Source organism: Microcebus murinus, chromosome 1 (assembly GCF_040939455.1).
Source record: "Microcebus murinus isolate Inina chromosome 1, M.murinus_Inina_mat1.0, whole genome shotgun sequence".
NCBI lineage: Eukaryota > Metazoa > Chordata > Mammalia > Primates > Cheirogaleidae > Microcebus > Microcebus murinus.
In genome coordinates this window covers 24,330,012-24,357,293 of record NC_134104.1, presented here as the reverse complement: position 1 = coordinate 24,357,293, position 27,282 = coordinate 24,330,012, and the positions used below count along the sequence as shown (strand labels likewise).

Below are 27,282 nucleotides of genomic sequence, written 5' to 3'. Positions count from 1 at the left end.
AGGAACCAAAATTTAAAATCTCTGTCATTATCATCTAGAAATGTACATCTAAATTTTGGATTCATGTCTACTCTCTTTCGGAAAAAAAGTACCTATAGCTAAAGCGAGGGCTACTCTGTGATTTCTGCAGAATAAGAAGGGAATATTAACCTAAGATTCTGGAATATAAGTGCATAGAATGCATAGATTCCACCTGAAAACCTGACATCCTTCAGTATCAGGAAAGACAAGGAAGGTTTTGGAAGGCTCTTCAGAATCATCGAAGCCTTCCTTGTCTGGACTACAGGAGTAAGGAAGTGAGGAGGAAAAAATTACCTTCCTGTGTTGTCTGCAGTTCTTATTAGAGGTTCCTGCCACCTCCACCCCACTTCCCTCACTCTTAAAAGAAGAAAAGGAAAGGGGAAAAGCTCCTAAACTTAGCTGCAGGTGAAGATAAAAAACATTAATTCATAGAGTTGTTCATTTTTTATAACTGTTTATCAAATAAATAGTAAGTACACCCCACTTACTATTTATTTATCAAAATTTACCAAAAATTAGAGTTGGAAAATAAAGCTACCCATGGGGGGGAGGGGGTAGAGAATAAAACCAGCTCAGAACTTACTATCTTAGTGGAGAGAGACAAACATTAAACAAATATACCCACAATTTTAACAGAATAAATGCAATATGTGCTCAGTTAATATTTCCTAAATGAATAACAGATGTGGCCATAGAAATAAACAGGAGGAGCATGAGCAGAGGTGGTCTTAAATTATGAGATCAGGGAAGATCTTCTGCAGATCTAGGAAGAGACTGAAGGACAGTATCTTCATTTCCATTGTGATCATCCTAAAGCTTCTCAGCACCCTGAATCATTAACTTGGGTTAAGGAAAACAATGTAGAGTCTGGAAAAGACACCGGGTTTCTAGTGGACCTTAACATGTTAGAATAAGCCATACAGAGTGACGTGGTTATGTGATAATTTAGAGAGGGGCTGCTGTGAATGAGTGGTAGAAGTGATTCGGGTATTAACATGCTGAGGTCTACCTCTGTCCTACATTTTATATCCAATAAGTATTTTTTTCAGACGTCTTTAGAGTCACATGATATTGAGTCTTAGCAGAGATGGGCTTGAGTCCACAATAATTATCCTAGTCATGTATTAAGAACTTTATATATTTTTTAACTGTTGTATTATTTAACTTCATAAATATTTTAAAATATAAACCATTATTCCTTATTTTTTAGTATCAGATTAAATGACTGCTATCCATTAGAGAAGACAGGAGGTACTTGGCTAAAACATTCATGATGATTTCTTAGCTCTCTGATGTTTTCTCAAGCTCTTGAAAATTAAGTCTACCTTATGAATTTTTGTGTTTACCCTTTGGAGAAAAATACAGTATTATAGCATCAATTCTTTATTGTAACATGGACTATATATTTATTTTTGTTGTAAAGGATTTGGCAATGGGAATGCACTTTCTTTTGTTATTTTTTCCCCTTTATATCAGGTTTATTTTAACTGAGTTTCTTTGGAATGCAGAATATTTAGACTTTATTGTAAATAAATCATAACTTTTATTTTAAAAAGTAGAGGATAGAGAAATTTTTACAAGTGCCGATATCTAAGTGTTATCTGATTGTGTGTTCCTTATTATTTCCAAAATTTCCATTTTGCTGTGCTGCAGTATACACATACATTTGGCATGTGAGCTATTTACACTTAGAAACAGTGTATGAAAAAGTTGCAAAGTGACAGATGTACCTCCAGAAGGATATTTAAATTGATTTTTTATCCTAATACCTTTGTTTTTTTCCTAAATCCTCTGTAACTTTATATGTCATCCCACATATGGTTTATTGCTATTATGGGTGACTTTGCCGCCATCATTTTCTATTCATTTGATATATTTGGAGAAATATTTAATATTTGTGAATACCATAAAGGAATATTTTATAGTTTTTAGGTCTTTTAGCTATCCTCTTCTGTACACAGTTTTCCTTTTAGTAAAATGGACCACTTTCATAGAAAAACATCATAGTTCATCAAATATTCATTTATAGCTTTATAGTCTCTTAGTTGTATTATCTTTTACTTGGCACTCAGTTTTATTTTGCTTTTATTTGGATTTTCCATTTATGTGGCATCTGTGATATATTGATTTGTTACTCAAAGAACCATAGAAATTTTTCCAGGACTTCTATTTTCTGAATAATTTGGAAATCAAATAAAAGAGTATACTCATTTATTATAAATCATCATTGTCTTTTTATAGAAATAAAGAGAAATAGAGAGGAAGAAAGGAAGGGAAGGAGGGAGGGAGATGTTAGGTTTTTCCAGCTTTCGAGAAATAGAATTATAAAGCTGAACACTTTATTAGAACCATAATATCGATATACGTTTGGAAAATTAGTGTACATAAGCAGATAACATGACAGTCTGGCTGGGGCAGTAAAGATTAAGATTTGAAAATTTGTGAAATAACTTACTATTTCTAGGTCAGAATACCGTTTAGTTGGGAAGCACAGAATTTCTCTAACTCATTCTTTTCATATTTTTAAAGTAAAAACCAAACAAGTGAAGAAACTTGCCCAAGATTCTATTAACTGAAAATTTAGATTTATGTTTCTGCTAGCCAAGTAATTATTCCATATCACAATACCACCTTCTATGAGGAGTTAGTGAATTGTGTACCTAATAATTCAGACCAGACACTCGAAGCAAGGATGACTTTAGCTCACATGTTTTTTTGTTTGATTATATTATTATAATTTTGTTTGTTTGTATTAACATATATTAAGACCAGACTTAGTAATTAAAACACGATTAGACTAAAAAGTATTGGGTTATGTTAGATCGATAACAATAGGACACAATTATATTGCTTTAAATTAATAAAGAAGCACTAAAAATAAATTTTAATTTACTCAGTTGATATTATATTTAGTTAAACATTCACTTATATTCAGATGATTCTTCAGATCTGATAAGACATGTTTTTAGTGGAGTTTCATAAATACCTTTAACTTATCACCTGAAGGGTCAGAGCATGCAACAGACTTAATAGTAACTAAATTTAAACTTCAAGCTTTAGGGAAGCATGTTTCTGTAGTGTGTATAATTCTTAATTACATTTCTGACATCACTGTGAACAATGGAGCTCCTCTAGTTAGCCCTGCAAAGACTAAGACTTCTCCTGGGATTATGAGAAAGAGTGGATCTGGCTCCTGAATGAGGCAGAGTTCATGTATTCTACAGCACAGACATGTTTTCAAAAAAAACAACTAAATCTCAGGGGAATTTGGCCAATTGCTTATCCTTACATTTGAGCCAGTTACCAGCCTGCACAGATGCCAAGGTGTCATCTCTCAAAAATTGGGAGGAAATGGTCTTTTCCTGGAAGTGATAACTAACCACTGCCCCCCCAAAAAAGGAACTTGTTTTTGCCTATGGCTGAAGAGGTAATATAGTAACAATCTTATTTTTAAACTTTCAGATATTTATTTTATTAAGTCCTGGCAATATTATTGATAGTGTTAAGGGAATCATTAACCATCTTTAAATACATTATAACAGAGTAAGTAAATTAGTTAATATTAGACTCTGAAAGCATCTCAAATACATTAATGTAAAATTATAATAATTAAACATTGTAATAAATCTCTTTGTAGAACATATTTGTCACTTTTCGGTCTGCAGCACCTACGAATGAACCCTGCTGTTACTGAGGCTAAAGCCACTGTATAGAGTTGCCCATGCGAGGAGCCACTGAATCCCAATCAAGGCCTGAAATTAAGGCTGTCTTGAGACTTATTAATAGATGAAGCAGGTGCTCACTGGAAATTGCAGACATTTAAAATGAATGGGGAGAGTGAAGTAATAATTCATATATTTGGGATATAGAAATTCCACAGTGTACTATTAAAGGACCCGATATCACTTTCGAAAACTTTGGATTCTAAATATTGTTGCTCTACTGATGTTTTAGAGCCTCTGGAGATTGAGTGATTGACTCACTCCTGAAATTACTTTGGGGCCAGTCTCACTGAGACCACCTTTCCATTTTTACAGTGCCTGTTTCTTGTGGACATCTAGCTAGTGGTGAAAGTCACAGAATCCATGCCCTCTACAATGTCCAGATGTATTAATTGCCCATGGCTGTGCAATAAATTAGTGGTTTTTAAAAAAGTAATATAAGGAAAAATAAAGTGAATAGAGTAGATATTATTGTAATTATTTTAGAATTCTACTTTCACAAATAGGGTCGATTTAATAAGCTTTGAGTTCCAAGTGCTAAAATTTCTAATTCTGAAACACTGGTCTTTATTGCAGCAGTATTAACTTTCTTTTTTTTTACAGGAAAACAATCCAACAAATGTTTAGAGTGTGGCTTATGAAAACCAAAGACAGCAAGGAGTGAGAAGAAAGTGTACTTCCCTATAAGGCAAAGAATTTTATTTAACAAATCTTCGTGCATTTAAAGCAACATAGTGGGAAATACTAATTCTACCGAAGCTCATTGTGAGAACATTTTTAGAGTTCATACCACAGACCAGATATAGATTAAACCCTCATGAACAACTTTCCAGCAGTCTAGGAAACTGAATATAACAGTCCTTGGGTGGACTGTTATAATAAACAGCAAGACAGGTTATGAAAAAGTGTCTTTTTAGGTTTTAAAATGAGTGTTACTTCAAATATAAACCATAGGTCCCCAACAGATGATTGCAAAAAAAAAATCATAAATTTTATATCTAGTGAATTCCCAAGAATTCAGAATATTTATACGGTGTTGATGGTTTTCTCTGGAGTTGCAAATACTGAGATTTAAATCAGTTGCAAAAACCATGCTTCAAATATTCCCTTCAATTTGCTCCTGCGGCAATTTCGTCAAACAACCTGCTTCGAAATAATCTATGTGTAGAACCTAGGTGGGGAAAAATACCTGCCACATTGTATAATTCACTGAGCAGCCTGGGCTCCCACTCTGCCAATCCATCTTAAATAGTAGCTAGTGCCCGCATCTAGCAATACATATGATCCAGCAATGGTGCACAAAAAGAGAAAGGCCCCACAACTTGGCATTCCCGTGGACATTTATCTTTGAGAAAATCAAATGGATCCAACTTTTGCCAGAGTTTAATAGCAAAGCTGTCACATTTTACACAAATGAGTGTGGAGTGTGTTGGCGAATGGCAAGTGGGGCCGGGGAGGGGGGAGCGGAGGAGGTGGGGCTGCTGACTGGACGGTTTTCAAAGTGGCGCTGGTTTTTAGGGGAGGGGCGGGGATGCTCTGCCTGACTGGAGAGACGAAGTAGTTAAAAATTATTATAATACTAGCGAGGGGCCGGAACCTCAGGTCGTGGGTATATAAGACGGTGCCTCCAGCGCAGAGCAGCTGCGGCTGCTGCTGTGAGACCGCGACCAGTGCGCACGGACTCAGCCCCTCACTAGGCACAGGCCGGGGAGAAAAGCAAAGCGCCACGGTGGGGTCCAAGCCGGGGCTCCTGCTTCACCTCTGGGACAGACGCGCGGCCGCCTAACTCCCGTGCCCCGTCCCCGGACGCGCACCCGCGGCGTCGTGCGCTCTAGCCCGGCACATCCGCGCGCGGCACAAGCGCGCCCCGCGGCAGGTCCCGGCCGAGGGCGATGCGTGCAGGGGGCCGGGCAGCTGGGCTCGGGCGGCGGGAGTAGGGCCCAGCGGGGAGGCAGGGAGGCTGCGGGGTTAGAACCGCCGCTGGCTGAGACGGCCCTTGCTCCACGCAACACCTGCTGCCGCCGAGCGCCGCGATGAGCCGCGCGGTCTCGCTGCTGCTGGGCGTCGCGCTGCTCTGCGGCCACGGAGCCTTCTGCCGCCGAGTGGTCAGCGGTGAGTCAGGGGACCGCCGGCGAGCGGACGAGCCAGAGGAGGGGACCGCGGGGCGCTGCGGAGCAGCCTGTTCTCGGGCGGAGGCTCTCCGGGAGTGGGGGTGTGGCTGCAGGGGGGTGGGGGTCGGAAACCTGTGCGGGGTACCCGGCCGGGAGAATGGGGGAGAAATGGATTGTGCTGTTCTCCCCCTTTCGTCCTTAACACGCACAAAGAAAAGTTTAAAAATTTTTTGGAGTGACTGCTTCAGAAGCTGTGAAGCGAGCCTCTGCTTCATCATAAGAGGCACAGCCTTTTCCAGGTGTGATTTCCACTTTCTTTATGAGAGAGTTGACCACAGGGCAGGGCTCGGCACCTGCAAAAGGGGTGGGGTGGGGTAGGGCGGAGGCAGACGGAGGACAGACACAGAAATGCCACCCCCTGTTGCTCTGGGTGGACTTCATGTTTACTGGGATGATTTCTGAGACCAGACCAGTTCGCCATGGGTCGCTTACGGATGCCTACACAGGCAGCCTTTGTTCTCAGCAGGACTACTGGCAAAGTCTGGCGGTGGGGAGGGTGCGCGGGGGCGGGGGGGGGGGCGAGTCTGGTCATTGTGTGTAGACGCCTTTCCTTTGCATGCATTTCGTTCCAAGTTGGGGACTTCCTAGAAAATGAAGTCAGCTGGAGTTGGGCAGAGGTATACTTGGTTATGACTGCAGGTGCGTGCACACCACAGTAGGTGCACAATTAGGTCTGTGGAGTCGGTGCAAAGAAAATGGATCAAAATTGGCAAGCTCCCCAGCGTTTCCACTGATTTTTTTCTTTCGAGATTTTTAGTGCCCTATTGTTGTGCAATTTATGTTGCATCCACCCTCCCTTAGTTTTTTGGGAAGGTCTCTTAAAAAGGATGTAGATTCTCAGTGGCCTAGGATGAATGTGAATATTCCTTACATGAAGATTGAACATAACTACCCTTCCCAGCTACTCAGGAATTGCAGGGGTAGGGGATCACTTGAGGCCAGGAATTTGAGACTAGCCTGGGTTTTAGAGCAAGACCCTGTCTCAAAAAAAAAAAATCTCTTGCTATACTATTTGTTGGATGTATGTGGACACGTGTTTTTAAGGGTGAAAAGTTTATATTTTTAACCTCAAAAGCACAAATAGTCCTTTTTCACTTTTTGTGCATCTGTACAACAGGTGTCAGTTGATGTAGAAATAGATGACAGATGACAGCAACTTAATCAGTCGTGAAGCCAGACCTTTAGACACTGGCGTATTAAGCTTAATTGTTACTGATCTTCCCCTTGGCAATTTCTGATGTTCTGCATCTCTAGAATATAATTCTTATGTGTGTAATTACCATTCACTCCCCACAAACTTTTTTGCAGGATGGTACAGAAGCTGTGACATTACATTCTTTTCCTCTCTAATTTAGCTGCAAAGAAAAAGTTCAATATATAGACACATCTGATTTTGTGAATTACTTATCTGACTGCCTTTGTGTTTATCAGAATTATTCATCCAAGTGAATGAACAGCAGTGATCATGCTTTGAATGTAAGGCACTTTTTAAACAAATAGAAACACTTCATTGACTTAAATGATATCTTTTTGTATATTCTTGTTCCATTAAGCCTTAAAATTCCAAAGGTAGAAAAAGGATATCTAAAGTAGAAAACAGAACTTTAAAAAATTTTCAATGAAGTTGATTTTGTGTTCTATTAGTTATGTATATTGTCCTAAACCTTTTGCTGTGTTTTCCTATTAAGTATTTATAGGCATCTTGTAGGTGACATCTGGAAAATTTCTAATTAACTGAACATGATCTATTTGATTTAGTATAAATGATGATGTTTACTTGGTATTAAAATAGTTATGTTTTTCTTATGAATAATTTAATTGTCTTTGGTCATGAAATTCACATTGAAATTTAACCATCTATAAATCGATTTGTGACTTTTAGCAATTGAAGACTAATTTTTTTAAAAGATATACTTCAGCCACAATAGCGTGAGAACAGGGCAGCCTGAAGCCTGATGTTTTGGAAACAATATTTTCTAACAGGTCTTTTGTCTGCCTGGTTGATTTTAAGTTTTGAGTGGTGCGTCAATTTTTTCATGCCACTAGGGACCATTTACCAAATCTCTATTCAAGTGTCTGAAGACTGGAACCAGCCTATTTGGGGTCATTATTAGGAACCTACTTACAACATATGGAATACATTTCCATTTATTGTATTTCAATACAGCAATTTATAATTTCCAACTAACATATCCAAATAATCACTTACTCCAGGGAGAAATGCACTCAGAAAATAATTCTCCATAGAAATATCTTTATTTTAATATTTAAAAATATTTTATATTTTACAATATTTTAAAATACATCACCTTTTAAAAAGTCCCAAGCATTATTTCAAAATAAGGTGAAAATATTTTAGTAAGAAATAAACACTTCAAACAACTGCATCATCATAATTGACAATTGGATCTATAATTGATAATTAATAATTAGACCTATAAGATTTAATGGTATCTACCAGCAGTAAGAAAGTATTTTTATAGGTTAGTGGCCATCCTTATTTTCTCGAAAAAATATGTCAAAAATATGTAACCATGGTGATAGTAATCAAAGGGTATCTACTGAATTTGTGATTCTAAGTGGTGAACTACTTCTAGGAGCTTAGACTTATACTCATTTCTTACATCACACAGAGGTATGGAGAATATCTGTGGGAGCTACAGTCATTTAATTTTGTGAAATGACTGGTAGGTAATAACGTCTTCTTTAGGACGAAAATAAAAGGATTTTACTTATGGAGATGTGAATGAATATGAAGACAAATTCAAAACTTAGGTCTCTAAGCTGGTAGGATGTGTATGAAGAGCACATGATAGTTTTACAGTACACAGCAGTGATCCCCAACCTGTTTATGCTGCAAAATGGCATTAGGAGTATTTCATAGCATCTCAAGATTTCTCGAGAACACTTTAATATATATTAGTTTAACATTATTAAAACTGCCATACATTTTATTCAGGAGATTGAGTGATTTGGCAACCTCTCTTTTTATTATGCAGATACCATAGAATATTGCAAATTCATGGGTGGTAACCAGTAGCCTATAGATTAGTATGGTATAATAGCAAGACAGATATAAGAAAAACTGCTGAGCATATCTCAGCCTATGGGACTATTCCATGACATCATCAAAAACAAAAAGTGATGATGGTGCAGTTTTCATAGATGCAATTACTTTAAGTATCTCTTGGACAAGAAAGGAACAAATTAATCTTATTACGAGTCATTTAATAAACTACCCATTTATCATAGCCATTATTCTTTAACTGTTTGTTATCATTTTACAGTTTTGTTTTTATAACTTTTTCCTGAAGATGGCAATATCTATTATATTACTGTTAGAAAAGAGGCAGTATTTTATAAAAGGGTCCAAAGTGGAAATCCAGCTGATGCACTTACTAATAATTTTTACTATTTACAACTATTTTCTGTTAGTAATGTTTGCATTCACATACAAGTAGATTGATGTGTAGAACTGTGAGATGAGATTGTTTCTTTCACTATTTAACATATTATTTATGATATAACACAGCCTGACAACTTGATTAAAGTTATACTCTTTGTTACTGGTAAAACATTCAATTTGAGCCTTGTTTCTTTTATTTAGAAAACAAAAAGATTAGGTAAAAAAAATCATTAAGGACATATATGGTTTGAAAATTCTGAGATAGTGTTTCCATATTAATTCTGATCTAAATATATTCAGCAATAGAAAATCCAAAGCCTACTTAGAAATAAGCTCTCAATGCCACCCAGGAATCAATAACTATTCAATGCTAATGATTCTAACATAGATAACATGTGCACTGTATATATTCATCAATCCCTTTGTTCATGAACTACCTCACCATTATATTAGGTTTGAGACATATATGGAGATAGCATAGAAATCTAATAAAAGCATGGACTATGGAGCCAGATGGCCTGGTTACAAACCCTGGCTTTAGTACTTGGGAGCTGTGGGAACTTGGGCAAATTATTTAACTTTTCTCTGCCCTCTTTGCCTCATTTTAAAAAGGGATAAGAGCACTGACATCATAGGGTTGCTTGCAGGATTAAAAGGGTTCACACACAGTTATGCAGGTTGTGCACTGTGCCAAGGTACATGCCAAGAGAATAGGAGAAGCAGCTCAGCTTGGCAAGCCCTGTGCCTGGAGCTGAGGCCACCTAGAGGTGAAAGCAACTTTTTCTAGTTGAACCGTCTATAAGGGGGATCTTTTTTTGCCACCTCTAACCAAGAGAGTGTGTCTGTTCCTAATTTACCTAAGGTGTGAATTGTGCTAGAAGTGAGGTGCGGCACTCTAAATTATTAATAAAAGTCAGGCCATTATTATTACCATAATTTCTATAAAACTCACAAGCACTCTTACTTTTTAAGTAAGAAAAACGAGTCCAGGAAAGATTAAGTAAACCCAAGTACCCACACAGTTCATATGTAGAGTTAGGATTCAAACCTACTTCATTTTGATTGGCTACATGAACTCTTAAGTCACACTGTTACTTGGTTTACCATTTATTATTCTGATCTCTATTGTAAATATTAGGATTTTTAAAAGAGGAATCTCGTCCTCTTCTCAGAAAGCTTGTGGCATTTCCCAGCTGGAGAAGTGGGGTGTCTGCTGCCAACACCATCCATAAAATATCTCAAGACTACAGATTTGGTTTAATTTATCCATGGAAGAGAATAGATTCCAGCTATAGCACATTATGTAATTAAGTGCATCATAAAATCTCTGTTGCAAAAATAAGTTTATTTTAACAAAACTTTCTTTATAAGACAAATTGTTAAGAAGTTGGTGTAATATTGAACACCAAAAGCAGACCACTTAGAATCAATAGCATTCTTTTTCATTTTAGTCCCAAAGTGTCAGCATTGCTATTAGAGATCATGATACGCTGCATATTATAGTATCAGTATATTTATCAGTGTGATTTTGAGGGGGGTAAGAGTAATTATGAAAAATTATTTTGTGAGATTCTAGTAAAATGTTCAAAGTTGGTCAGTCTGGTTTAGGAAGATTTACAATGTAGATGCTTTTTTTTACAACTTTTTTTTTTGCAACTAAATGTAGATCATAACTGAATTGTGGGGATTTGTAATATATTTTCTATGTTTTGTTGAAAAATATGATACGAATTTAATACTCCTCTAATATTGATAATATATAATTTTAGTGTGAGGCATGAGAAAATTTATAGCTTTCATAACTGAGTACTCAACTATCAGAAAGTAAATAAATATAAGCAAGAAGTAAGAAAAAGTAAATACAAGTTATAACCTTTCTATTCAGGAAGAAAAAGCAAACTACCATGACCCTGTGGGTTTGGTCCTACTTTTACATCATTGCCAAAAGCATTTAAACCTCTGCCAATAGTTAGCTCCACAGAAATTTTCATGGCTAAGAAAAAAGACAAAAATCATGTACTTATTCATAGAAATAGTTGAAAAATCTTAGCTGTGACAGTGATAGGAATGTTTATTTTCATAGGGAATATTAATAATCTCTAAAGAGCCTGTTTATGTATGTAGTGGGGTGTGTGTTTGTGCGTATGTATGAAACTAATAATATTATATATTTCTTTCATGGTAGTATAAACATTCAGTGCAGGAAACTTAAGTATTTATATACTTTTTAGATTTAAAAATTGTTTAGCTCCTGCTGCACATCCAGAATATGTTAACAAAAATAAGTGTAAAGATATATTATATCAGACTTTATTTTTCGCAATTATGTTTATAAAATCCCGTCTGGAAGGTCTTTTCTCTCTCTCGTAGATAAATAAGCCAACAATCAGAGGATGTTTTCAACTACAGATGCTAGGTGACATTTAGTAATTTATAGTTAGACAGCATAAATGTAACTTTACTGTAATTAAAACCATTATATGGTTCTCAGAATACTTAACCTATCTTGTAAAATGTGAATGAAAGATTTTATCTGAATATAAATTTTAAAGTAAGAGACAGGAACATTCTCCATGTGATCTCACAGATTGAGGAGGTAAGTAATCAAAATTGTTCTCCAGGAAGATTTGCCTTTGTAGAGGTGGGAAAGTTGCTTCCAGAAGATTTGCATTAATAGAACTTCTCTGGGAATTAGGGCAACATTTGTTTCACAGCTGTTGGGAGTTCCACTGCCCTAGCAGCCAACTGTGATCAGCTGAAATGGCGGTGAGAAGTTCAATAGCTGCTGCTTGTGCTGATTTTGCTTCAACTTGCACCAAATTTGCACAATAAGGTGGAAATCAGTAGTAAAATAGAATTGGATGTAAAGAAATTCAGTGTCAGCTTTAACTGATTATATATTAACCATAAAAAATTGTGCAATGTATGTATAATTTCCTGAAAATTGCCCTGCTAGATCTAAACTGCCAGTGACTTTTTAGTTCAAAATCTGTAGACACAGCTGATATTCAATCAAACTTGGGAGTTAATATGTCTGTTCCTGTTGGCAATGGGCTGCTGTCCTGCTCCACTGGGAGTCCCTTGCTGTGCAGCCATCACAACCTCCATAACCTCATCCAGGACCTGAGGACCATTCCATTATCCATAACCAGAGAGTGATGGTCTGGCACAGAAAGTGCCACGGCTGGCTATTGTTTAGGGCCAATGTGTTATTACTTGTTAATTATTTTAAATTTAGTCACATTCTACTGATTTTATATTATTATTATTTCTTTTTCATAATATTCTTTCTTATATGTATCAAAACTCATACTGAACAATGAGTTCTGGGTTGCAAAAGAGGATTTTATTACTTCTCTAGAAACCAACTTAATGGCGTTAGAAAATTTTACATGATACTTAAAGCTGTCTTATGAATTTAATTAGAATACTACCTTAATTTTATAAATGAGTTAATTCATATCACCATTTTTGTATGTTCTCCATGGATAAATCTGTGTTGTATTCATTTTTAATATATCAAAGATAATGAACAGTGATGTTTTAGCATATACATAATACCTAGACATCCTCTGAATGTGTGCTGGCTTTATTACATAGAAATGCTTCTTACTCATTAAAACATCTGGCTATCCTGTTTTTTTTTTTTTTTTTAATTTGACATCTTGAAAAACAATCCTGTTGAACAAATTTAACATTTCAAAAGTGCTGGAATCCAAGTCTGAAAATTCTTGGAGTGAAAAATTGAACAAATTGAAAACATAAGAAAATAAGTTATATTTGGGAACTTAGAAATATGTAAAGGTTGTATTAGATAAAATTGGAAACAGAGCTTGCTTCTAAAATACAGGTATAAAAATTGTAGACTGAATGGTATTGTTAGAATATTACCAGGGACAACCACTTCAAACAATGAAATCATCACAAAACCTAATAATACATTAGGAAAAATAATTAAAAATAATGTATTAATTATATTAGAGTTAACCATTGGAACTTCCATGATTATTTCTCCAAGGTTATTTATTTTCACACTGATTTTTCCTCCTGAACTCTTTTTAACTCATTTTCCATTGTCGTTCACACTATCATGTTATTTTTTATTAACTATTTGGGAAGTCAGTTAATTTTTTTTTTTATTTTATTTTTTGTTTCTCCTGTGTCCTGGTCACACTTAATGAGGCAGAGGGGACAACTGTTGTCTTGCTTGCATTACTGGATCCACTATTGTATTAGTTGTGTCATTAATTACTAATTCGGAAGGGGGCAAGAGGTATAGTACACTGGCTCATTCGTGTGCTATAGTTAAAGTACAAAACTTTAATGCTTAATTGTTTTCCAGTGTTGAACTATTATACAATAACACCCCCTAATCTCTGATTATTGACATGTTTCTTAATAGGCTATAAAATTAAATATGTAGTAGAAAAATGCCTTCAATCTTAACAAGAATAATGTTTATGGAGATGAATCATAAGAAAACAGTAAAGCTATTTGTTAAATTTCTTAGCATAAAGTGATTTGACTTAATTTTACAGAAAATATAGATGGTTTGTTTTCCAAGGTCAAACCTAACCTATAATCAGAGCAAGACTAAAAGAGTAATGGAGAATATGGAAAGCAATTTGAGGATAAGGAATAGCAACAAGGAGGGATTCTTGTCATTTGAGAGCAGAAATCAGAGTTGGACAAAAGAAGAAGCCAATGAAAACCAAAGCAATAGCATGATCACTGTGGAGATTATCTCTTTAATTTTGGCACACATGCTTGGTGGTGAACAGGGCTAAGTGTAGACAATAGAATAATAGGAATTCTATTGCTGGTAGAGTTACCTAAATCCTATCTGTGGTCCTCAACCTGAGAGTGGTGGGTAGTGAACTGGTCTGTGGCCTTTTAGGAACTGGGCCACACAGCAGGAGGTGAGCAACAAGTAAGGAAGCTTTATCTGTATTTACAGCCACTCCCCATCATTTGCCATCTCCCCACCCCCCGCCCAGGTTGGTGAAAAAAATTGTCTTCCTTGCTATGTAACCAAAACGTGTGTATCCCCGTAAAATTCTGAAAAAAAAAATTGTCTTCCATGAAATCAGTCCCTGGTGCCAAAAAAGTTGGGGACTGGTGCTATACACTGTAATATCCCTGTTATCTAGATGGCTTTACTATGACCCAATATGATTGTGTATATTTGCAGTTATGGCACTAAATAAACAGGAAAATTCATTCTGTGTAATATGTACAGGTATGTGAAATTTAATTTTAAGAGTCTTTTTAAAAATCAAACTTATTTTCCATATATTTAAGAATTCACAGATGTTGTTAGAGCAGAATTCTATTGAGTTCTCAAGAATTATTTTAAGCATTATTCTGCTTAATGTCTTTAAACAAATTTATTTTCAATATACTGTATATAGTGATTTTTAAAGTCAATAGATATCCAGACAAACTGAATGCTAAAACTTACAAAAACTTTTTAAAATTACATTTTAAACTTCCTTTCCAAATCCAGAATATTTTATGTGTTTATTCATAGATTTTGGACATTTGGTTGGTCCCAATCTTTATTCCCAAAGAAATATATAATAAAACCACCAATAGTTAAGATTAATAACAAGGAAAGGTGAATATAAATCAATTTGGATTTAAATTTAATAAAGCTTTGCATTAGGGAAGATTTAAAAATACACTGTTATTACTTTCAAACTCATAAAGGAACTAACTTTAGTTTAATAGAGCATTTTTAAGGTTAAATTTGAAGAAATCATTGTTATTTAGTATGTATTTAATATATAAATAGAGCCTCTAAAATGGACAAATACTTTTTTCTCAAGTTTGCTGCTTCTTAAGTCTCGAATATTGTAAGTAGGTTATATTTGTCACCTTATTAGTTTTGAGCTAATCATTTAACTGCCTTTGAAATACAAGTCTGGCCAGGTTTCAACCTCACCTCATCTCTATCCAAATTGTCAGAAATTGACGATCATTAGCCATTGATGAGATTTTACTAGCACCTTTATCGGATGATGTGTTTGTTCCAAACTGTTCTTTAAGACATTGGATTTTTCTTTTTATATTTAAAATGCATTCCTTTTTTAAGTACTTTATTCTTTAAGTTGATATTTGAGAAATTTCATTTGGAATTATGACTTATCCAGCTTGTCTCTGTAAAATGAGAGAAGACATTGCCCAGGGATTAGAGTTCATGCACAATATGTCCCCCAAAAACAGAAACTACTAAATTGGTAGTGATTGGCAGTGATATTTTTTTAAAAATAGTACTCTAGACATCTATCTGTCATGTCTGATGCAATATTATTTTTCATTTCTACAATTGTCTTTATTTTGACTTCTATTAACTTTTAATTTTAACAGATTTGCTCTCAGATATACAAAATGAAAGCAAGTATTTATGCTTTGAATTTGCCACTTTGCATCTTCTTTAGAACACCTTGTGTAAAATTATTTTGTGTTACTTGTTTTTAATAATTAAATTCCTTTGTGAGTTCTTCTTCTTTCATAACTTTGACCTTTTAACTAACTTTTCTGTATACACCTGAAATTCCTTTAGCTACTTTCACTTGCTATGATAATTGGTTTATAAAATCTATGCCAGAAGAAGAATTATGACTTCCTCTTAACAAACATTTCCTTGAAGTACTGGGTTTAAAAGTTTATGTTCCATGTTGACTAGTGAATCAATTTACTTTTACAAATTGAAAGTAATAGGCTAGAAAATAAACTTTACAAAATGATTCGATGGGAGAAGCATTCTTGATAGTCTGTTTCCTGCTTTGAGTGGTTCTTTAATTTTTTTCAAACATATTCCTCTTTATTGATAACTGTGGGGTCTTTTCCTTTGTCTTTTCCACACATTCTTTTTTTTATTGTCCATGTGTGCTTTATTTTTTTATTATTATTTCAGCATATTATGGGAGTACAAATGTTTAGGTTACCTATGTTGCCTTTCCTCGTCTTCTGGTAGTGCTATGACTATAGTTCAGATTACCAACATGTGGACATTTTTTTTTCAGGCCAAAAGGTGTGTTTTGCTGATGTCAAGCATCCCTGTTACAAAATGGCCTATTTCCATGAGCTGTCCAGCCGAGTGAGCTTCCAGGAGGCACGCCTGGCCTGTGAAAGTGAGGGAGGAGTTCTCCTCAGCCTTGAGAATGAAGCAGAACAGAAGTTAATAGAGAGCATGTTGCAAAACCTGACAAAGCCTGGAACAGGGATTTCTGATGGTGACTTCTGGATAGGGCTTTGGAGAAATGGAGATGGACAAACATCTGGTGCCTGCCCAGATCTCTACCAGTGGTCTGATGGAAGCAGTTCCCAGTACCGGTGAGTCCATATCTTGAGCAGTGGTGCTCTGGGGGACTCCACAGGGTAAAGGGAGGGTTCTGTTAACCTGTAGAAGATGTCATAAGAAAACAGACTCACTTAGAAAAAATGCATCTAAGGGTTCTTCTTGCTCTCTATTCGCAGAAACTGGTACACGGATGAACCTTCCTGTGGAAGTGAAAAGTGTGTTGTGATGTATCATCAACCAACTGCCAATCCTGGCCTTGGGGGTCCCTACCTTTACCAGTGGAATGACGACAGGTGCAATATGAAGCACAATTACATTTGCAAGTATGAACCAGGTAAGAAGTATTATAAGTAGGCATAGCAGATTTTAAGCATGTTTGCTAATATTATGTTTTATCTTTAAGCTTCACTACCTTGGGCTCTTTTATTTTTCTTCTATGAAACATTAAATTACCTTGCAGCTGATCATATCTCTCAGTATACTGAAGCACATTGTATGCTGTAGTGCTAACTGCCCAGTGAGCTTAATAGAGTGGAGTAAATAGAAACATCTGGAGAGATGTCTTTAAGAAAAATAATTTCTAATATTAAGACCAAACTGTGTTTTTGTAAACAGATTTTATGAACAGGAAATATCTTTTTAAAAATATTTTAAACAGTTAGTGTAAGTGGTTATAAGTCACCAAAGTACATATTATAGACTTATACCTGTGGACAATGGTTCTTTAGATGATTATCTGGTGAATTTAAGGGAACAAAGCAACTTCTGCCTGGATCATTAGCTTATCATTTCATGGCATAATACTTGGCATGTGATCCTCAGTGAAAATTAGAATGATCATAGCTCATTGCACCACAGTGGAAAAAAGTAGAGGCATGTGACGCATCCTTCCTATAACCCCTATTCTTGAAATATGCCTCATTAGTTTTCTTTTGAAAACTCCAACTTCTTGCCATATGCAGCAAAAGGGAAGATCACATTGACCTCAGCTATACTAATGTGGTTTCTTGTTGAAAAGAGTAAATTTGAATTACTTTGAGGAGGATAGCTCAACTGAATTGATGTTTGACCGAAAGAGGAACTAATCAAAACTCCATAGAATCACTTTTTTAAAAATCATCTGAGAAAGCCAAGTTAGATCCTTAGGCTTTGAGGTTTTTTTGTTGTTTCTCTCCTCCTCAGTGTTGGGAAGTGTCATTTTAACTCTTCTGAAGGACTGTCTGCTTGACCTCATAATATGTGTTCACGGAAGGCAATTATAATTGAGTACTGCCGCTTCCTTTATTCTCTTGAAATTACATGATTCTTTTTCTCATAAAACCATAAAGCATAGGGATTATTTGGATTAGACTTACCCTTCTCTTATATTCATCCTGCTCTTGAGTATATTAGCCAACTTTTTATATCCCTGGTGAATTTATTCTTTAACCCCCTTGGTTGCTAAACCCATCATTATCCTCCTGGAAGCCTTTGTAAAGCTAAGTTTGTTTTGCACTTAGGTTCTTTCTCTTTATTTTTCTCATGGAAAATATAAAGTTGAAATTTTATGATATTTTAAATTTGTGACACTCTATATACTTAAAACTATTGAATGAAACAAAGACTATATTATAGATTATTCTTATTATATTACTGTTTCCTTTCTTTTGAGTTCTTGGATCAATTATTTGACACTTTTTAAAATTTAATTTAATTTAATTTTACTTGTTTACATTCAAACTTACCCCATTATTTAAGACACTATCGACCTTATATTTTTTTTGTTTTGTATCAGGTAATTTAAATTTCTATTACTCCTGTAAAACCATTTAAGACATAAAATAAATTTTTTCTTTATTTTTTACATTCTTCCCAAATCCTCAAGTAATCTATATTTATTAAAAGATGCCTTTATCTTGTTGTCATTGTTTGGACACATATGCACAGCTTTATAGTTGGCCTTACAATCTGCTCACGATTTTTATTTTTTATTTCACTTTTTAATTTATCTTTAATGTTATATTTTTCTGTTAAGTTAACCTTCCTCGAGCTTAGTGTCTGTTTTGTGAAGGATATTGATGGTTTGATTAAATTCTCTGGTTGTTTTTAGTGATAGATAAGGAGGTTAGAGAACTAAGGAGAATAGCTAATTAAAATTTATAAATTGTAACACTGATTATTATGAATTATTATTTTCTAACTTTGCTATAACTGCTATGTGATTTGAACTTTGGCTTATCTTTCTGCTTCTACATGCCATCTAAGAGCATGTCCAATGACGTCTAAAGTGGTAAAACATTAGCCTTGCAATGCAGAAACTGAATAATTTAAGTTTTCTTAGTCTCCTGTCTTCCTTTTTTGTTATTGACATGTGAGTTACAAATCTATTCTTTGGGTCTACCAATGTCACCCCAAGACATTTTCATGGAGATACTTCTGAATCTAATACTTCTACTTCTGATGGCCTGTCATCAGCACAGACCCTCTGTTGATTGCTAAAGGCAATTTAAGGTTGCAGGGAGATTTCACCGAGTAAATCATTTATTCAAAGATAATTAAATGTTGACTTTGTAGTTAGATCATTTCAGGTAAATTTAAATTCAGAACATATTTTATTAGCTGTAAACTGTTCAAAAATCAAAATCATAGTGTTTTTATTGTTTTATAATAAACTATTATTTTTATCTATGTTTACGTATCTCTTGTGTAATCATTATAAATGATGCCTGTACTTATTATTTACAGAGATTAATCCAACAGCCCCTGTAGAAAAGCCTTATCTTACAAACCAACCAGGAGACACCCATCAAAATGTGGTTGTTACTGAAGCAGGTAATTAGTTCATATATGTCTTTAACTCCTATTAAGAACAGAACTGTACTTTCAAATGCTTCTTCACATTGACCCCAGTGAAACTTTTCTTCATGCTTGGGAAAGTGGTGCACTAAATATGGGCCTATGGAATTTTCCTTTTGAACTAGATGAGAAAACTAGTTCTTTTTTTAAAAAACATTAGAAGTTTATTTGTTGCTCATGTAACAATCTTGGCCAATTGTTCAGGTTTACAGCTCAGCTCTGCTCCACAAAGCCATTCAGGGACCTCTGAGCTCTTTCTATTTTACAGCCCCACCATCTCCTTAGGGCCTCCTTTTCGTCTCTATCCAGAGAAAACTAGTTTTTGAATAGAAGAACCTGTTTTATTTTCTTCAGAGTTCAATTAGAAGTTGATGTATCTGGTATTAAAGAGAGTGATTTAAACCTGGATTAATGAGGAACTTCCTCTACAACATGTAGGTGTCTGAGGCAAATCGACACATTCAGTGGCCTTTAACCAGTGATGTACTGGTAAATGTTTACAGATTGGCTGGGGTGGAGGAGGAGTATAAAATAAAAGGCCTGATTTGTAGCCTTTGCCAATTTTTATGGTATAAGTACTCCTACCCTGACCCATTTCAGGCTACCAAAGTGACCTGACTGAACAGCAGATTGGGAAGAGATGCATGCAATGAGCTCTCAACCCAGCCACCGCCAGCACCCCACTGCCTGCAAAGGAAACAAAATGCAACCCCCAATGCAAATTGCATGTTAGAAACTGCTCTCAACAGCAGTGAGGGGCTCTTTTTAACATGGCCTGTACCAATTAGGCAGAAATGTTTATTCTAGTTACTTTGTGAAGATTGTATAAAAGACCTAAAGTCTTGGAATCTTTCCAAAGGTGATCTAAAATCCATGAAAGAATAGGAAATACTATCTATTTTTCTTTACTATTATATATTAGAGATCATGATGTCATTTTGAAGAGGAAGAGAAATATTTCCTGAGTCCTTAAAATGCTTGAAGTCACCTGTTGGAGGCTTAAAAGATTAGGTGAAAGCATAGCAAATTATCCCCCAAATACCCCATCACTGGACCTCATTAATTTTCCTTCTTTTGTTAACAAAGAAATACAATTAAGTGGATAGCTTGAACTATGCCCAATCCACTTTGACCAGAATTATTTAGTCATGATGATGACTTCTAATTTTCAAATTAAGTGCATAATCTTCAATTTGCTTTTCTTGTGTAGACATGACATTAAGACTTAGGACTTTTCAGGCACCTGATTTTCACAACATCTAACTAAACCTAATTAAAGATATCAGTAAATAATTACATTAGGAATATTTTCCCTCTTATTACATTGAAAAAAATGCTTAATAAAGTCATTTTAAACTGTATGGGATTTCAGTGTTGCAGTTTTTTTTTATTTTACTAAGAATACCTAACATTATTATTTTGTGTGTGATAGAACAGGATTAAAAAATGATTCATTTTAGAATTTAATTAAGAGCAAGTCTTGTGTGTCTGGAGTCTTGTGTCTCTGGGTTATGACTGTAATATTTACATATTTAACATCAGTTAATATTTACATATTTCAGTTTAATCCCAGAACTCTTGAATATCATCACAGCACTCAGCTTATTGGTTAGGATAATTATTTATTCAATAAGTCAACAATGATTTTAATAATCATTATTCTTTAATAATCAGTGCTTGTTTCTCTAAGTAATGTTGAAAAGGATTAATGAAGTGAGATAGCTAAGATCATTAATATATTATGAAAATAGCCCATGTCTCAATTGTAGATTTAATAATATTTTTTAAATTATGGTTATTGAATTGGAACATGACAACCAGTGCAGTACAATTTTGTTTTTAATTTTTAAGTTTTACCAAACCATGAATACAGTCATAACATCACTTAGCAACAGGGATACATTCTGAGAAATGCATTGTTAAGAGTTTTTGTGGTTGTGTGAATATCATAAAGTGTACTTACACAACCCTAGATGGTATAGCCCACAACACCTTGGCTATATGGTATAGCCTATTGTTCCTAGGCTACACACCTGTACAGCATATTACTGCACTGAATACTGTACGCAATTGTAACAAAATGGTAAGTATTTGTGTATAAACATATCTAAACATAGAAAAGGTACAGTAGAGACATCTATATAGGGCAGCCCCATTATAATCTTATGGGACCATCGTTGCACATGCAATCCATCATTGACTGAAATGTCATTATGTGGCACATGACTGTATATTGTTTCATTAGATTTTTCAGTATTTTATGAAGAAACTTGTTTGGAATCTATTGATAATAATTCCATTTTACCTTAATTTTTTTGAAAATTCTTATAGACTTTTTGGTGATAGAATCCTTCCTCAACTAACTGCACACTAAAGCTGTTTTACTTTTATAGGCATAATTCCCAATCTAATTTATGTTGTAATACCAACGATACCACTGCTCTTACTGATACTAGTTGCTTTTGGAACCTGCTGTTTCCAGATGCTACATAAAAGGTAAATAATTTATATATGTAGAGACAACTTGAAAATACTTTAAATAGTATACTATATTTATTCAAAGTCTAGCAGGTTTTCAGAAATCTTTAATTAGTATAAAATTAATTATATTTTTAACTTGCCTTAAGAAGTTTCTGATTTTCATGTCTGTCAGTACAAATCAAGTAGATGCAATCTAATAAAATATACCTTGATTATAGAATTCATGTAGTATCTCATTTAATTCTCACAAGACTTATGAAGCAGGTTTCCTTCTGTTTCTATTTTTTCAGCTGAGAAGATCATGACTTAGATGGGTTACTTAATCTGCCTTTGGTCCCATGGCTAGTGGGATGGAAGGATTGAAGTTGGTGGATTTGAAATTTGAATGCTTATAAGCTTACAACATACACACTATACTACACTGTTCTTGTTTATTGAGTATAAGAATTAGTGCTAGGCCTTTCAATGTAGATGTCAAGCTATGTCTAAGACTTGATTTTTGTAGGTGTATTTTGTAATACCTTTTTCAAATTCAAGACATAGGCTTCTGTTTTATTTCAAAAGAATCTTTTAAGATTAGGAAATAAAGCGCAGTAGTAAAAATAGGTCACTTTTTGATAGATATCTTGAAATGAAGTGTTATATCTTAACAGCAAGACTTCTGGGGAATATTATGACTTTTATATCTGCTACCCTTTCCCCTTGAGTTAGAGAGGTGAAGTTTTTCCACATATGTTAATTTGTCAATTAAATAAAAAATATGAAATATAAATATGTGTTAAAATGAAAAAGAAAAGATATTGGGTTTAAATGGGAGCATGTTTGCTAGAATAAGCTAAAGATCTTTGAGTATTTTCTTATAAAATAAGAACTGATCAAGAGATTGTCTATCAGGGGAAGATGTGCAAATGAATTCATTTTTCTCTTTTGACTTCATCTTCTTTTTTTTCTTAAATAAATCCTAAATAACCCACCAAGCAATGAAAGCCCTAGAAAAAAAAGTCAAATACATGTAAGCTCTAAATTTCTCACATAAATTTTTAAGAGGATCCAACCTGTAATTAACTAGAGATTAATATAAAACCTTTTGAATAATGATAAATAAAGCCTGGCAAATTAATACTGTACTTGGTGTTCTCTTGGCTTTCCTATATATGTGGACCATAGTTAAAGTTTCTTTTTCAATATTTTGTATAGAATAAAGACAATAGTAAATATTTAGTTTCTTGCCCTAATTCTTTAGACTTTAGATAGATGATTTATCATTATGGAAAGCAGTGAAGTAGAGGGGAAGATCTGATATAAATCCTTCATCCAGCCAAACTTTTAAGGAAGATCTGTAAGCAGCAAATTGGCTTGAAAAAATGATTTATTAATAAGCATATTATTTAGACATTCTCATTTATAAAGTGAAAATTACAAAACTGCCAAACAATTGAATTTTCTGTAAACTTTGTTTCCTTTCTTCCAAATCATGTATTATTGTGGTGATTCTATTTATTCAGAATCTCCCAAGTTTTTACAGCTTGAAGATCTGTGGAGTTTTCACTTGTTTGAACTTCTCAGAATGAGACAATAAACCAAAATAGAGCACCTTCCACATGCCGGAATTAGCTGTAGTCCTGAATTCATTTGTTCTTAGACCCTCCCCTTTTCCTTTCTTCCAGGAAAGCCAGGAGAAACTTCATCAAAGACTCAACTCCATTATCATCTGAGTGCCTTGCAGAAAGTTTAAATTCCAATCTGGTACACATGATGGCTTCTCTCATTCCATGTCATGTCCAAAATAACTCTTATTTCCCTAACTGGTAGTAATTCTTATGTGAAATACTAATTCTACACAAAAAACAAATTAACAATTAACTCCTTTATTTTTTTAACATTTAAAAAATGTACCTTTTATAAACCTTGCTTGCTTTATTTTACATTCACGATAAATGACTTTGTAGAATAAAGTTATTTCGAACTTATTTGGATGAAAATCTACCAAGCATACAATATGGACATAATATTTTATTAGTGTAAAAACAGTAATATTGAAGTGAATTAAATAATATTGTCAACTTGCAATGGTCAGGTGTGTTTAGAAATAGTTCTCTTCTCTCTTTAAAGGAGTTCTGCAATGTGTGGTGGATGGAGAGGAGGGGATGGGAAGATTCCTGTGGAGATTTGGGCAGATGCTGGCAATTGGGGCTGGGGGGGGGGTAGGGGAGGAGGTGAGTGTAGGGCACAGTGAACATGACAGGCAAAGAATAGTGCTCCAGGTGAGAGGTTATCCTCAGGAAATTAGACCAGAGAAATCTAGAACTTGACAAGGAATCTGCCAGAGGATAACTTGAGTAAACTCAAGAATAGATACTTCTGTAGGTGCCTGAAAAGTGACCATTTTATGGAAAGACAGAAGACAACTGAGCCCCAGGCACAAGCTGGAAAGGTGGGCCAGAATTCAAGGTCTGGCAAGAGTGAAATCATATCACACATCTGGAGGAACTCAGATATTCCCAAATTACCAAAGCATGAATCTGCTATTGAATTATACTGGTTTCACAGACTGAGGCAAAACTAAGCTTTCAGGGACCAAGTGACTTTAAGTATAAGACAGTAAAATGATTGGAAGGAGGGGTATAAGCCTATCCTTACACTTAGTATAATAGCATTGGTTTGATTATTTTACATTTAATTATTCATACATTAGTGGCAGTATATTCAAAAAGCAAGATTTAAAAAAAATCATTGATCAAAGAAAATAAAGGTTTATTGGTGAATAACATGGAAATTTTAAATATTGTGTCAGACACATTTTTGTGTGTATCTGAAGTCTGAATTATGAAGAGTCAAACATGGAAAGATACATTTTGTTTGCTTCATCATTCATAAGAACTGTATGCCATCTTCATACATTGTAATAATCTAGAATTTTTTATAGGAATGGAAAAATATGCTGGTGAGAGAAGAGAGACCCTTTTAAAAATAAGTGTCTAAGATATCTCCATTTGGACCAAGACATGCCTACCAGTTTGATAAGAAGTTTTAGGCACTGAATTTATTTTTTCTTGTTTTTCAGTAAAGGAAGAACAAAAACTAGCCCAAACCAGTCCACATTGTGGATTTCAAAGAGCACCAGAAAGGAAAGTGGCATGGAAGTGTAATAATTCATTGATTTGGCTCCTGAAATGAAAATACAATTTTATAATTCTGGATCTGTATAAGGAACGGCATCAGAACATTAGCTTGGAATGGCTTGAAACCTCAAAGGATCTTCAAGATGAACTGTAAGCTCCCCCTTGAGGCAAATATTAAAATAATTTTATATGTTTATTATTTCATTTACAAAATATGCTGTGCTAATAATGGAGTGAGACATGCTTATTTTGCTAAAGGATGCACCCAGACTTTGAGTAAATGGAATGGACCATGCAGGTAAAATTGCTATCAACACATCAGGAGTATGTGTATTGAAAGCAGTTATTTTCTTTTCTCTCACCTTTCATAAGTTGTAATCTAGTTAATGTAATGTAAATTGTATTGAAATCTACAGTGTGCAAAATATTTTACCTTTGCATAAGTGTTTGATAAAAATGGACTGTTCTAATATTTATTTTTATGGTGTTTCATTTTTCAGTACATACTGTTTTGATTAAAGAAATTTATTACTGTTGTCATCTGACTCCACACACACACACAAATATATTACCATAGAAAAAGTTTCTTTTCAAGAAATGGTTCGTCATCTTTCAGCTTCTCTGCTTTTGGTCAGTGAATGTTTAGGAAACCTCTTCAGAAATAAGAAGCTATTTCATTAACTGTGGTACAAATTTCCTCAAACATTTTACGTACAGGCAAGAATTGTCCAATTTCAATTGTGCAAGACATGTGCCTTACAATTATTTTTAGTTTAAAATTCAACAGATTTTGTAATAAGATAACTTTATTAATGCTGTACAAACAATGATGCAGTCTATCTGAACAAAAGAAGTGGCATATACAGTATAAATCATATGTCTTCACATGTTGCCTATATAACTACAAGCAGCTCTCTGAGGGTCCTAAAATCAATGTGGTCCCTCTCTTGCTCACAAAACATAGATGGTGGTTTGGGGTTTGGGATTGACCCTGGAGGCAGATAGTCGCAGGGGTTGTCAAAGTTTTCCCTAGCTGCGTTTAGCCTCTAAATATATTAGTAGATGGTGAAGTCTTACAGTTGGGACCAGGTAATGGTCACCATCAGTGTGGAGCTAAGCACAGTACACTGACAATTCAGGAAGGAAAGAAACCATGAATTCATGTGAAAATGGGTTGGAGTCCTTCAATGGTTGAATATTCGTTGGTGAGGGTTTGCTTTAGATAGTAAATGGCAGCTCCTTTCTGTCTTATCTCCTTCTAGTGTCTTCAATGCTTGTGTCTTGTTCTTTGCAAGAAAGAGTTGTAACTATCTGGTCTTCAAATGTCCCTGTGCTCCTTTTAACCAAATAAAGAGTTCTTGTTTCTGAAGAATGATCATTGGTATTGTCTAAATCTCTTATGTGAACGAAGCAGATATGTTAGCATCAATGCATTAAGTTGAGAACAAATACTCTTCAAGTGTGGTAAGAATGAAAGGTGCGGTTATATCTAATCTTTTCCCTGGCAACCCTTTTCAGTAAGATAATAAAATGTTTGCATGCCAATTCACAACCAGAGTTGGTTGGCAAAGCAAAGAGGCAAAATAGGCATCAATGAGCATTAGTCCCCTTTCAGCTGTTTAGAGATGGAGAGAATGAGCAGCTACATTCAAAGCTGAGATTTTCCTACATGTAGCTCTCTTCTTTCTTTTCTTGGCTATTTTTCTGGGTAGAACAGGAGACCAGCTGCTGGAATCTACTGTTTTCCCTCTAAGGTACCACCATGCACTTCTTCCTTTAGTCAGAACTTAATGGAAGGAATGTAGGCATTCCCCTTTGTCTCTGCCACGTGGGGTTATAACAGCTGCAAGAAGCAAAGCAATGGAGAAACACTTCGGTTTTGTCTTTTATCTCTATCCTGGTGTGGGTAACTCTTCTAGTATCAAAGACTAAACCCATAAGCAACTAGGAGTAGAACAAAGAACTCTCTTACTAGAAAATGGTAGTGATGCTGTCCTGAGTCCCATAAAATTTTGGATGACCTTTAAAAAAGGAAAAGGTGTACATGGTGTATCTGTTGGGAGCATATTTTTGGAACATATTTTTAATATATGTTTGGAGGTACAGATAAAATGCAAAACAATCTTCAGATACTGAAAAAAAAAATAACAGCCTGCTCCTTCCCAACTGTTAGAATTAGGTTATTGGAAAGGTCTTAAAAAGAATAGCATGTTTAGGG

General features: G+C 34.9%; 1 protein-coding gene and 1 non-coding gene across 3 annotated transcripts; one reads left to right on the top strand and one right to left on the bottom strand.

The window, feature by feature from the left end:
- Nucleotides 1–5,388: 5,388 nt before the first annotated feature.
- CHODL (chondrolectin) lies at nt 5,389–26,439 on the top strand. Of its 2 annotated transcripts, XM_012785990.2 has the most exons (7): nt 5,389–5,855; nt 16,349–16,658; nt 16,803–16,960; nt 19,351–19,437; nt 21,855–21,957; nt 23,610–23,688; nt 25,007–25,094. In XM_012785990.2, the coding sequence occupies exons 1-7, from the start codon at nt 5,777–5,779 to the stop codon at nt 25,007–25,009; spliced, it is 819 nt and encodes a 272-aa protein (XP_012641444.1). In that variant the 5' UTR covers nt 5,389–5,776; the 3' UTR covers nt 25,010–25,094. The 2 variants fall into 2 exon arrangements, with proteins under 2 accessions (XP_012641444.1, XP_012641443.1); XM_012785989.2 differs by lacking the exon at nt 23,610–23,688 and having other exon boundaries at nt 25,007–26,439.
- LOC142875455 (small nucleolar RNA SNORA40) lies at nt 12,601–12,706 on the bottom strand. The gene has a single exon (XR_012922809.1). It is a non-coding gene; the product is annotated as a small nucleolar RNA SNORA40 (small nucleolar RNA).
- Nucleotides 26,440–27,282: the final 843 nt, after the last annotated feature.

What these genes read in the sequence shown, in the direction of transcription:
- CHODL (XM_012785989.2), top strand. Translation starts at nt 5,777, where the DNA reads ATGAGCCGCGCGGTCTCGCTGCTGCTGGGCGTCGCGCTGCTCTGCGGC. An exon ending in CTGCCGCCGAGTGGTCAGCG is followed by an intron (nt 5,856 to 16,348) that starts GTGAGTCAGGGG and finishes TTTTTTTTTCAG; the next exon opens with GCCAAAAGGTGTGTTTTGCT. An exon ending in TGTGGTTGTTACTGAAGCAG is followed by an intron (nt 19,438 to 21,854) that starts GTAATTAGTTCA and finishes TTACTTTTATAG; the next exon opens with GCATAATTCCCAATCTAATT.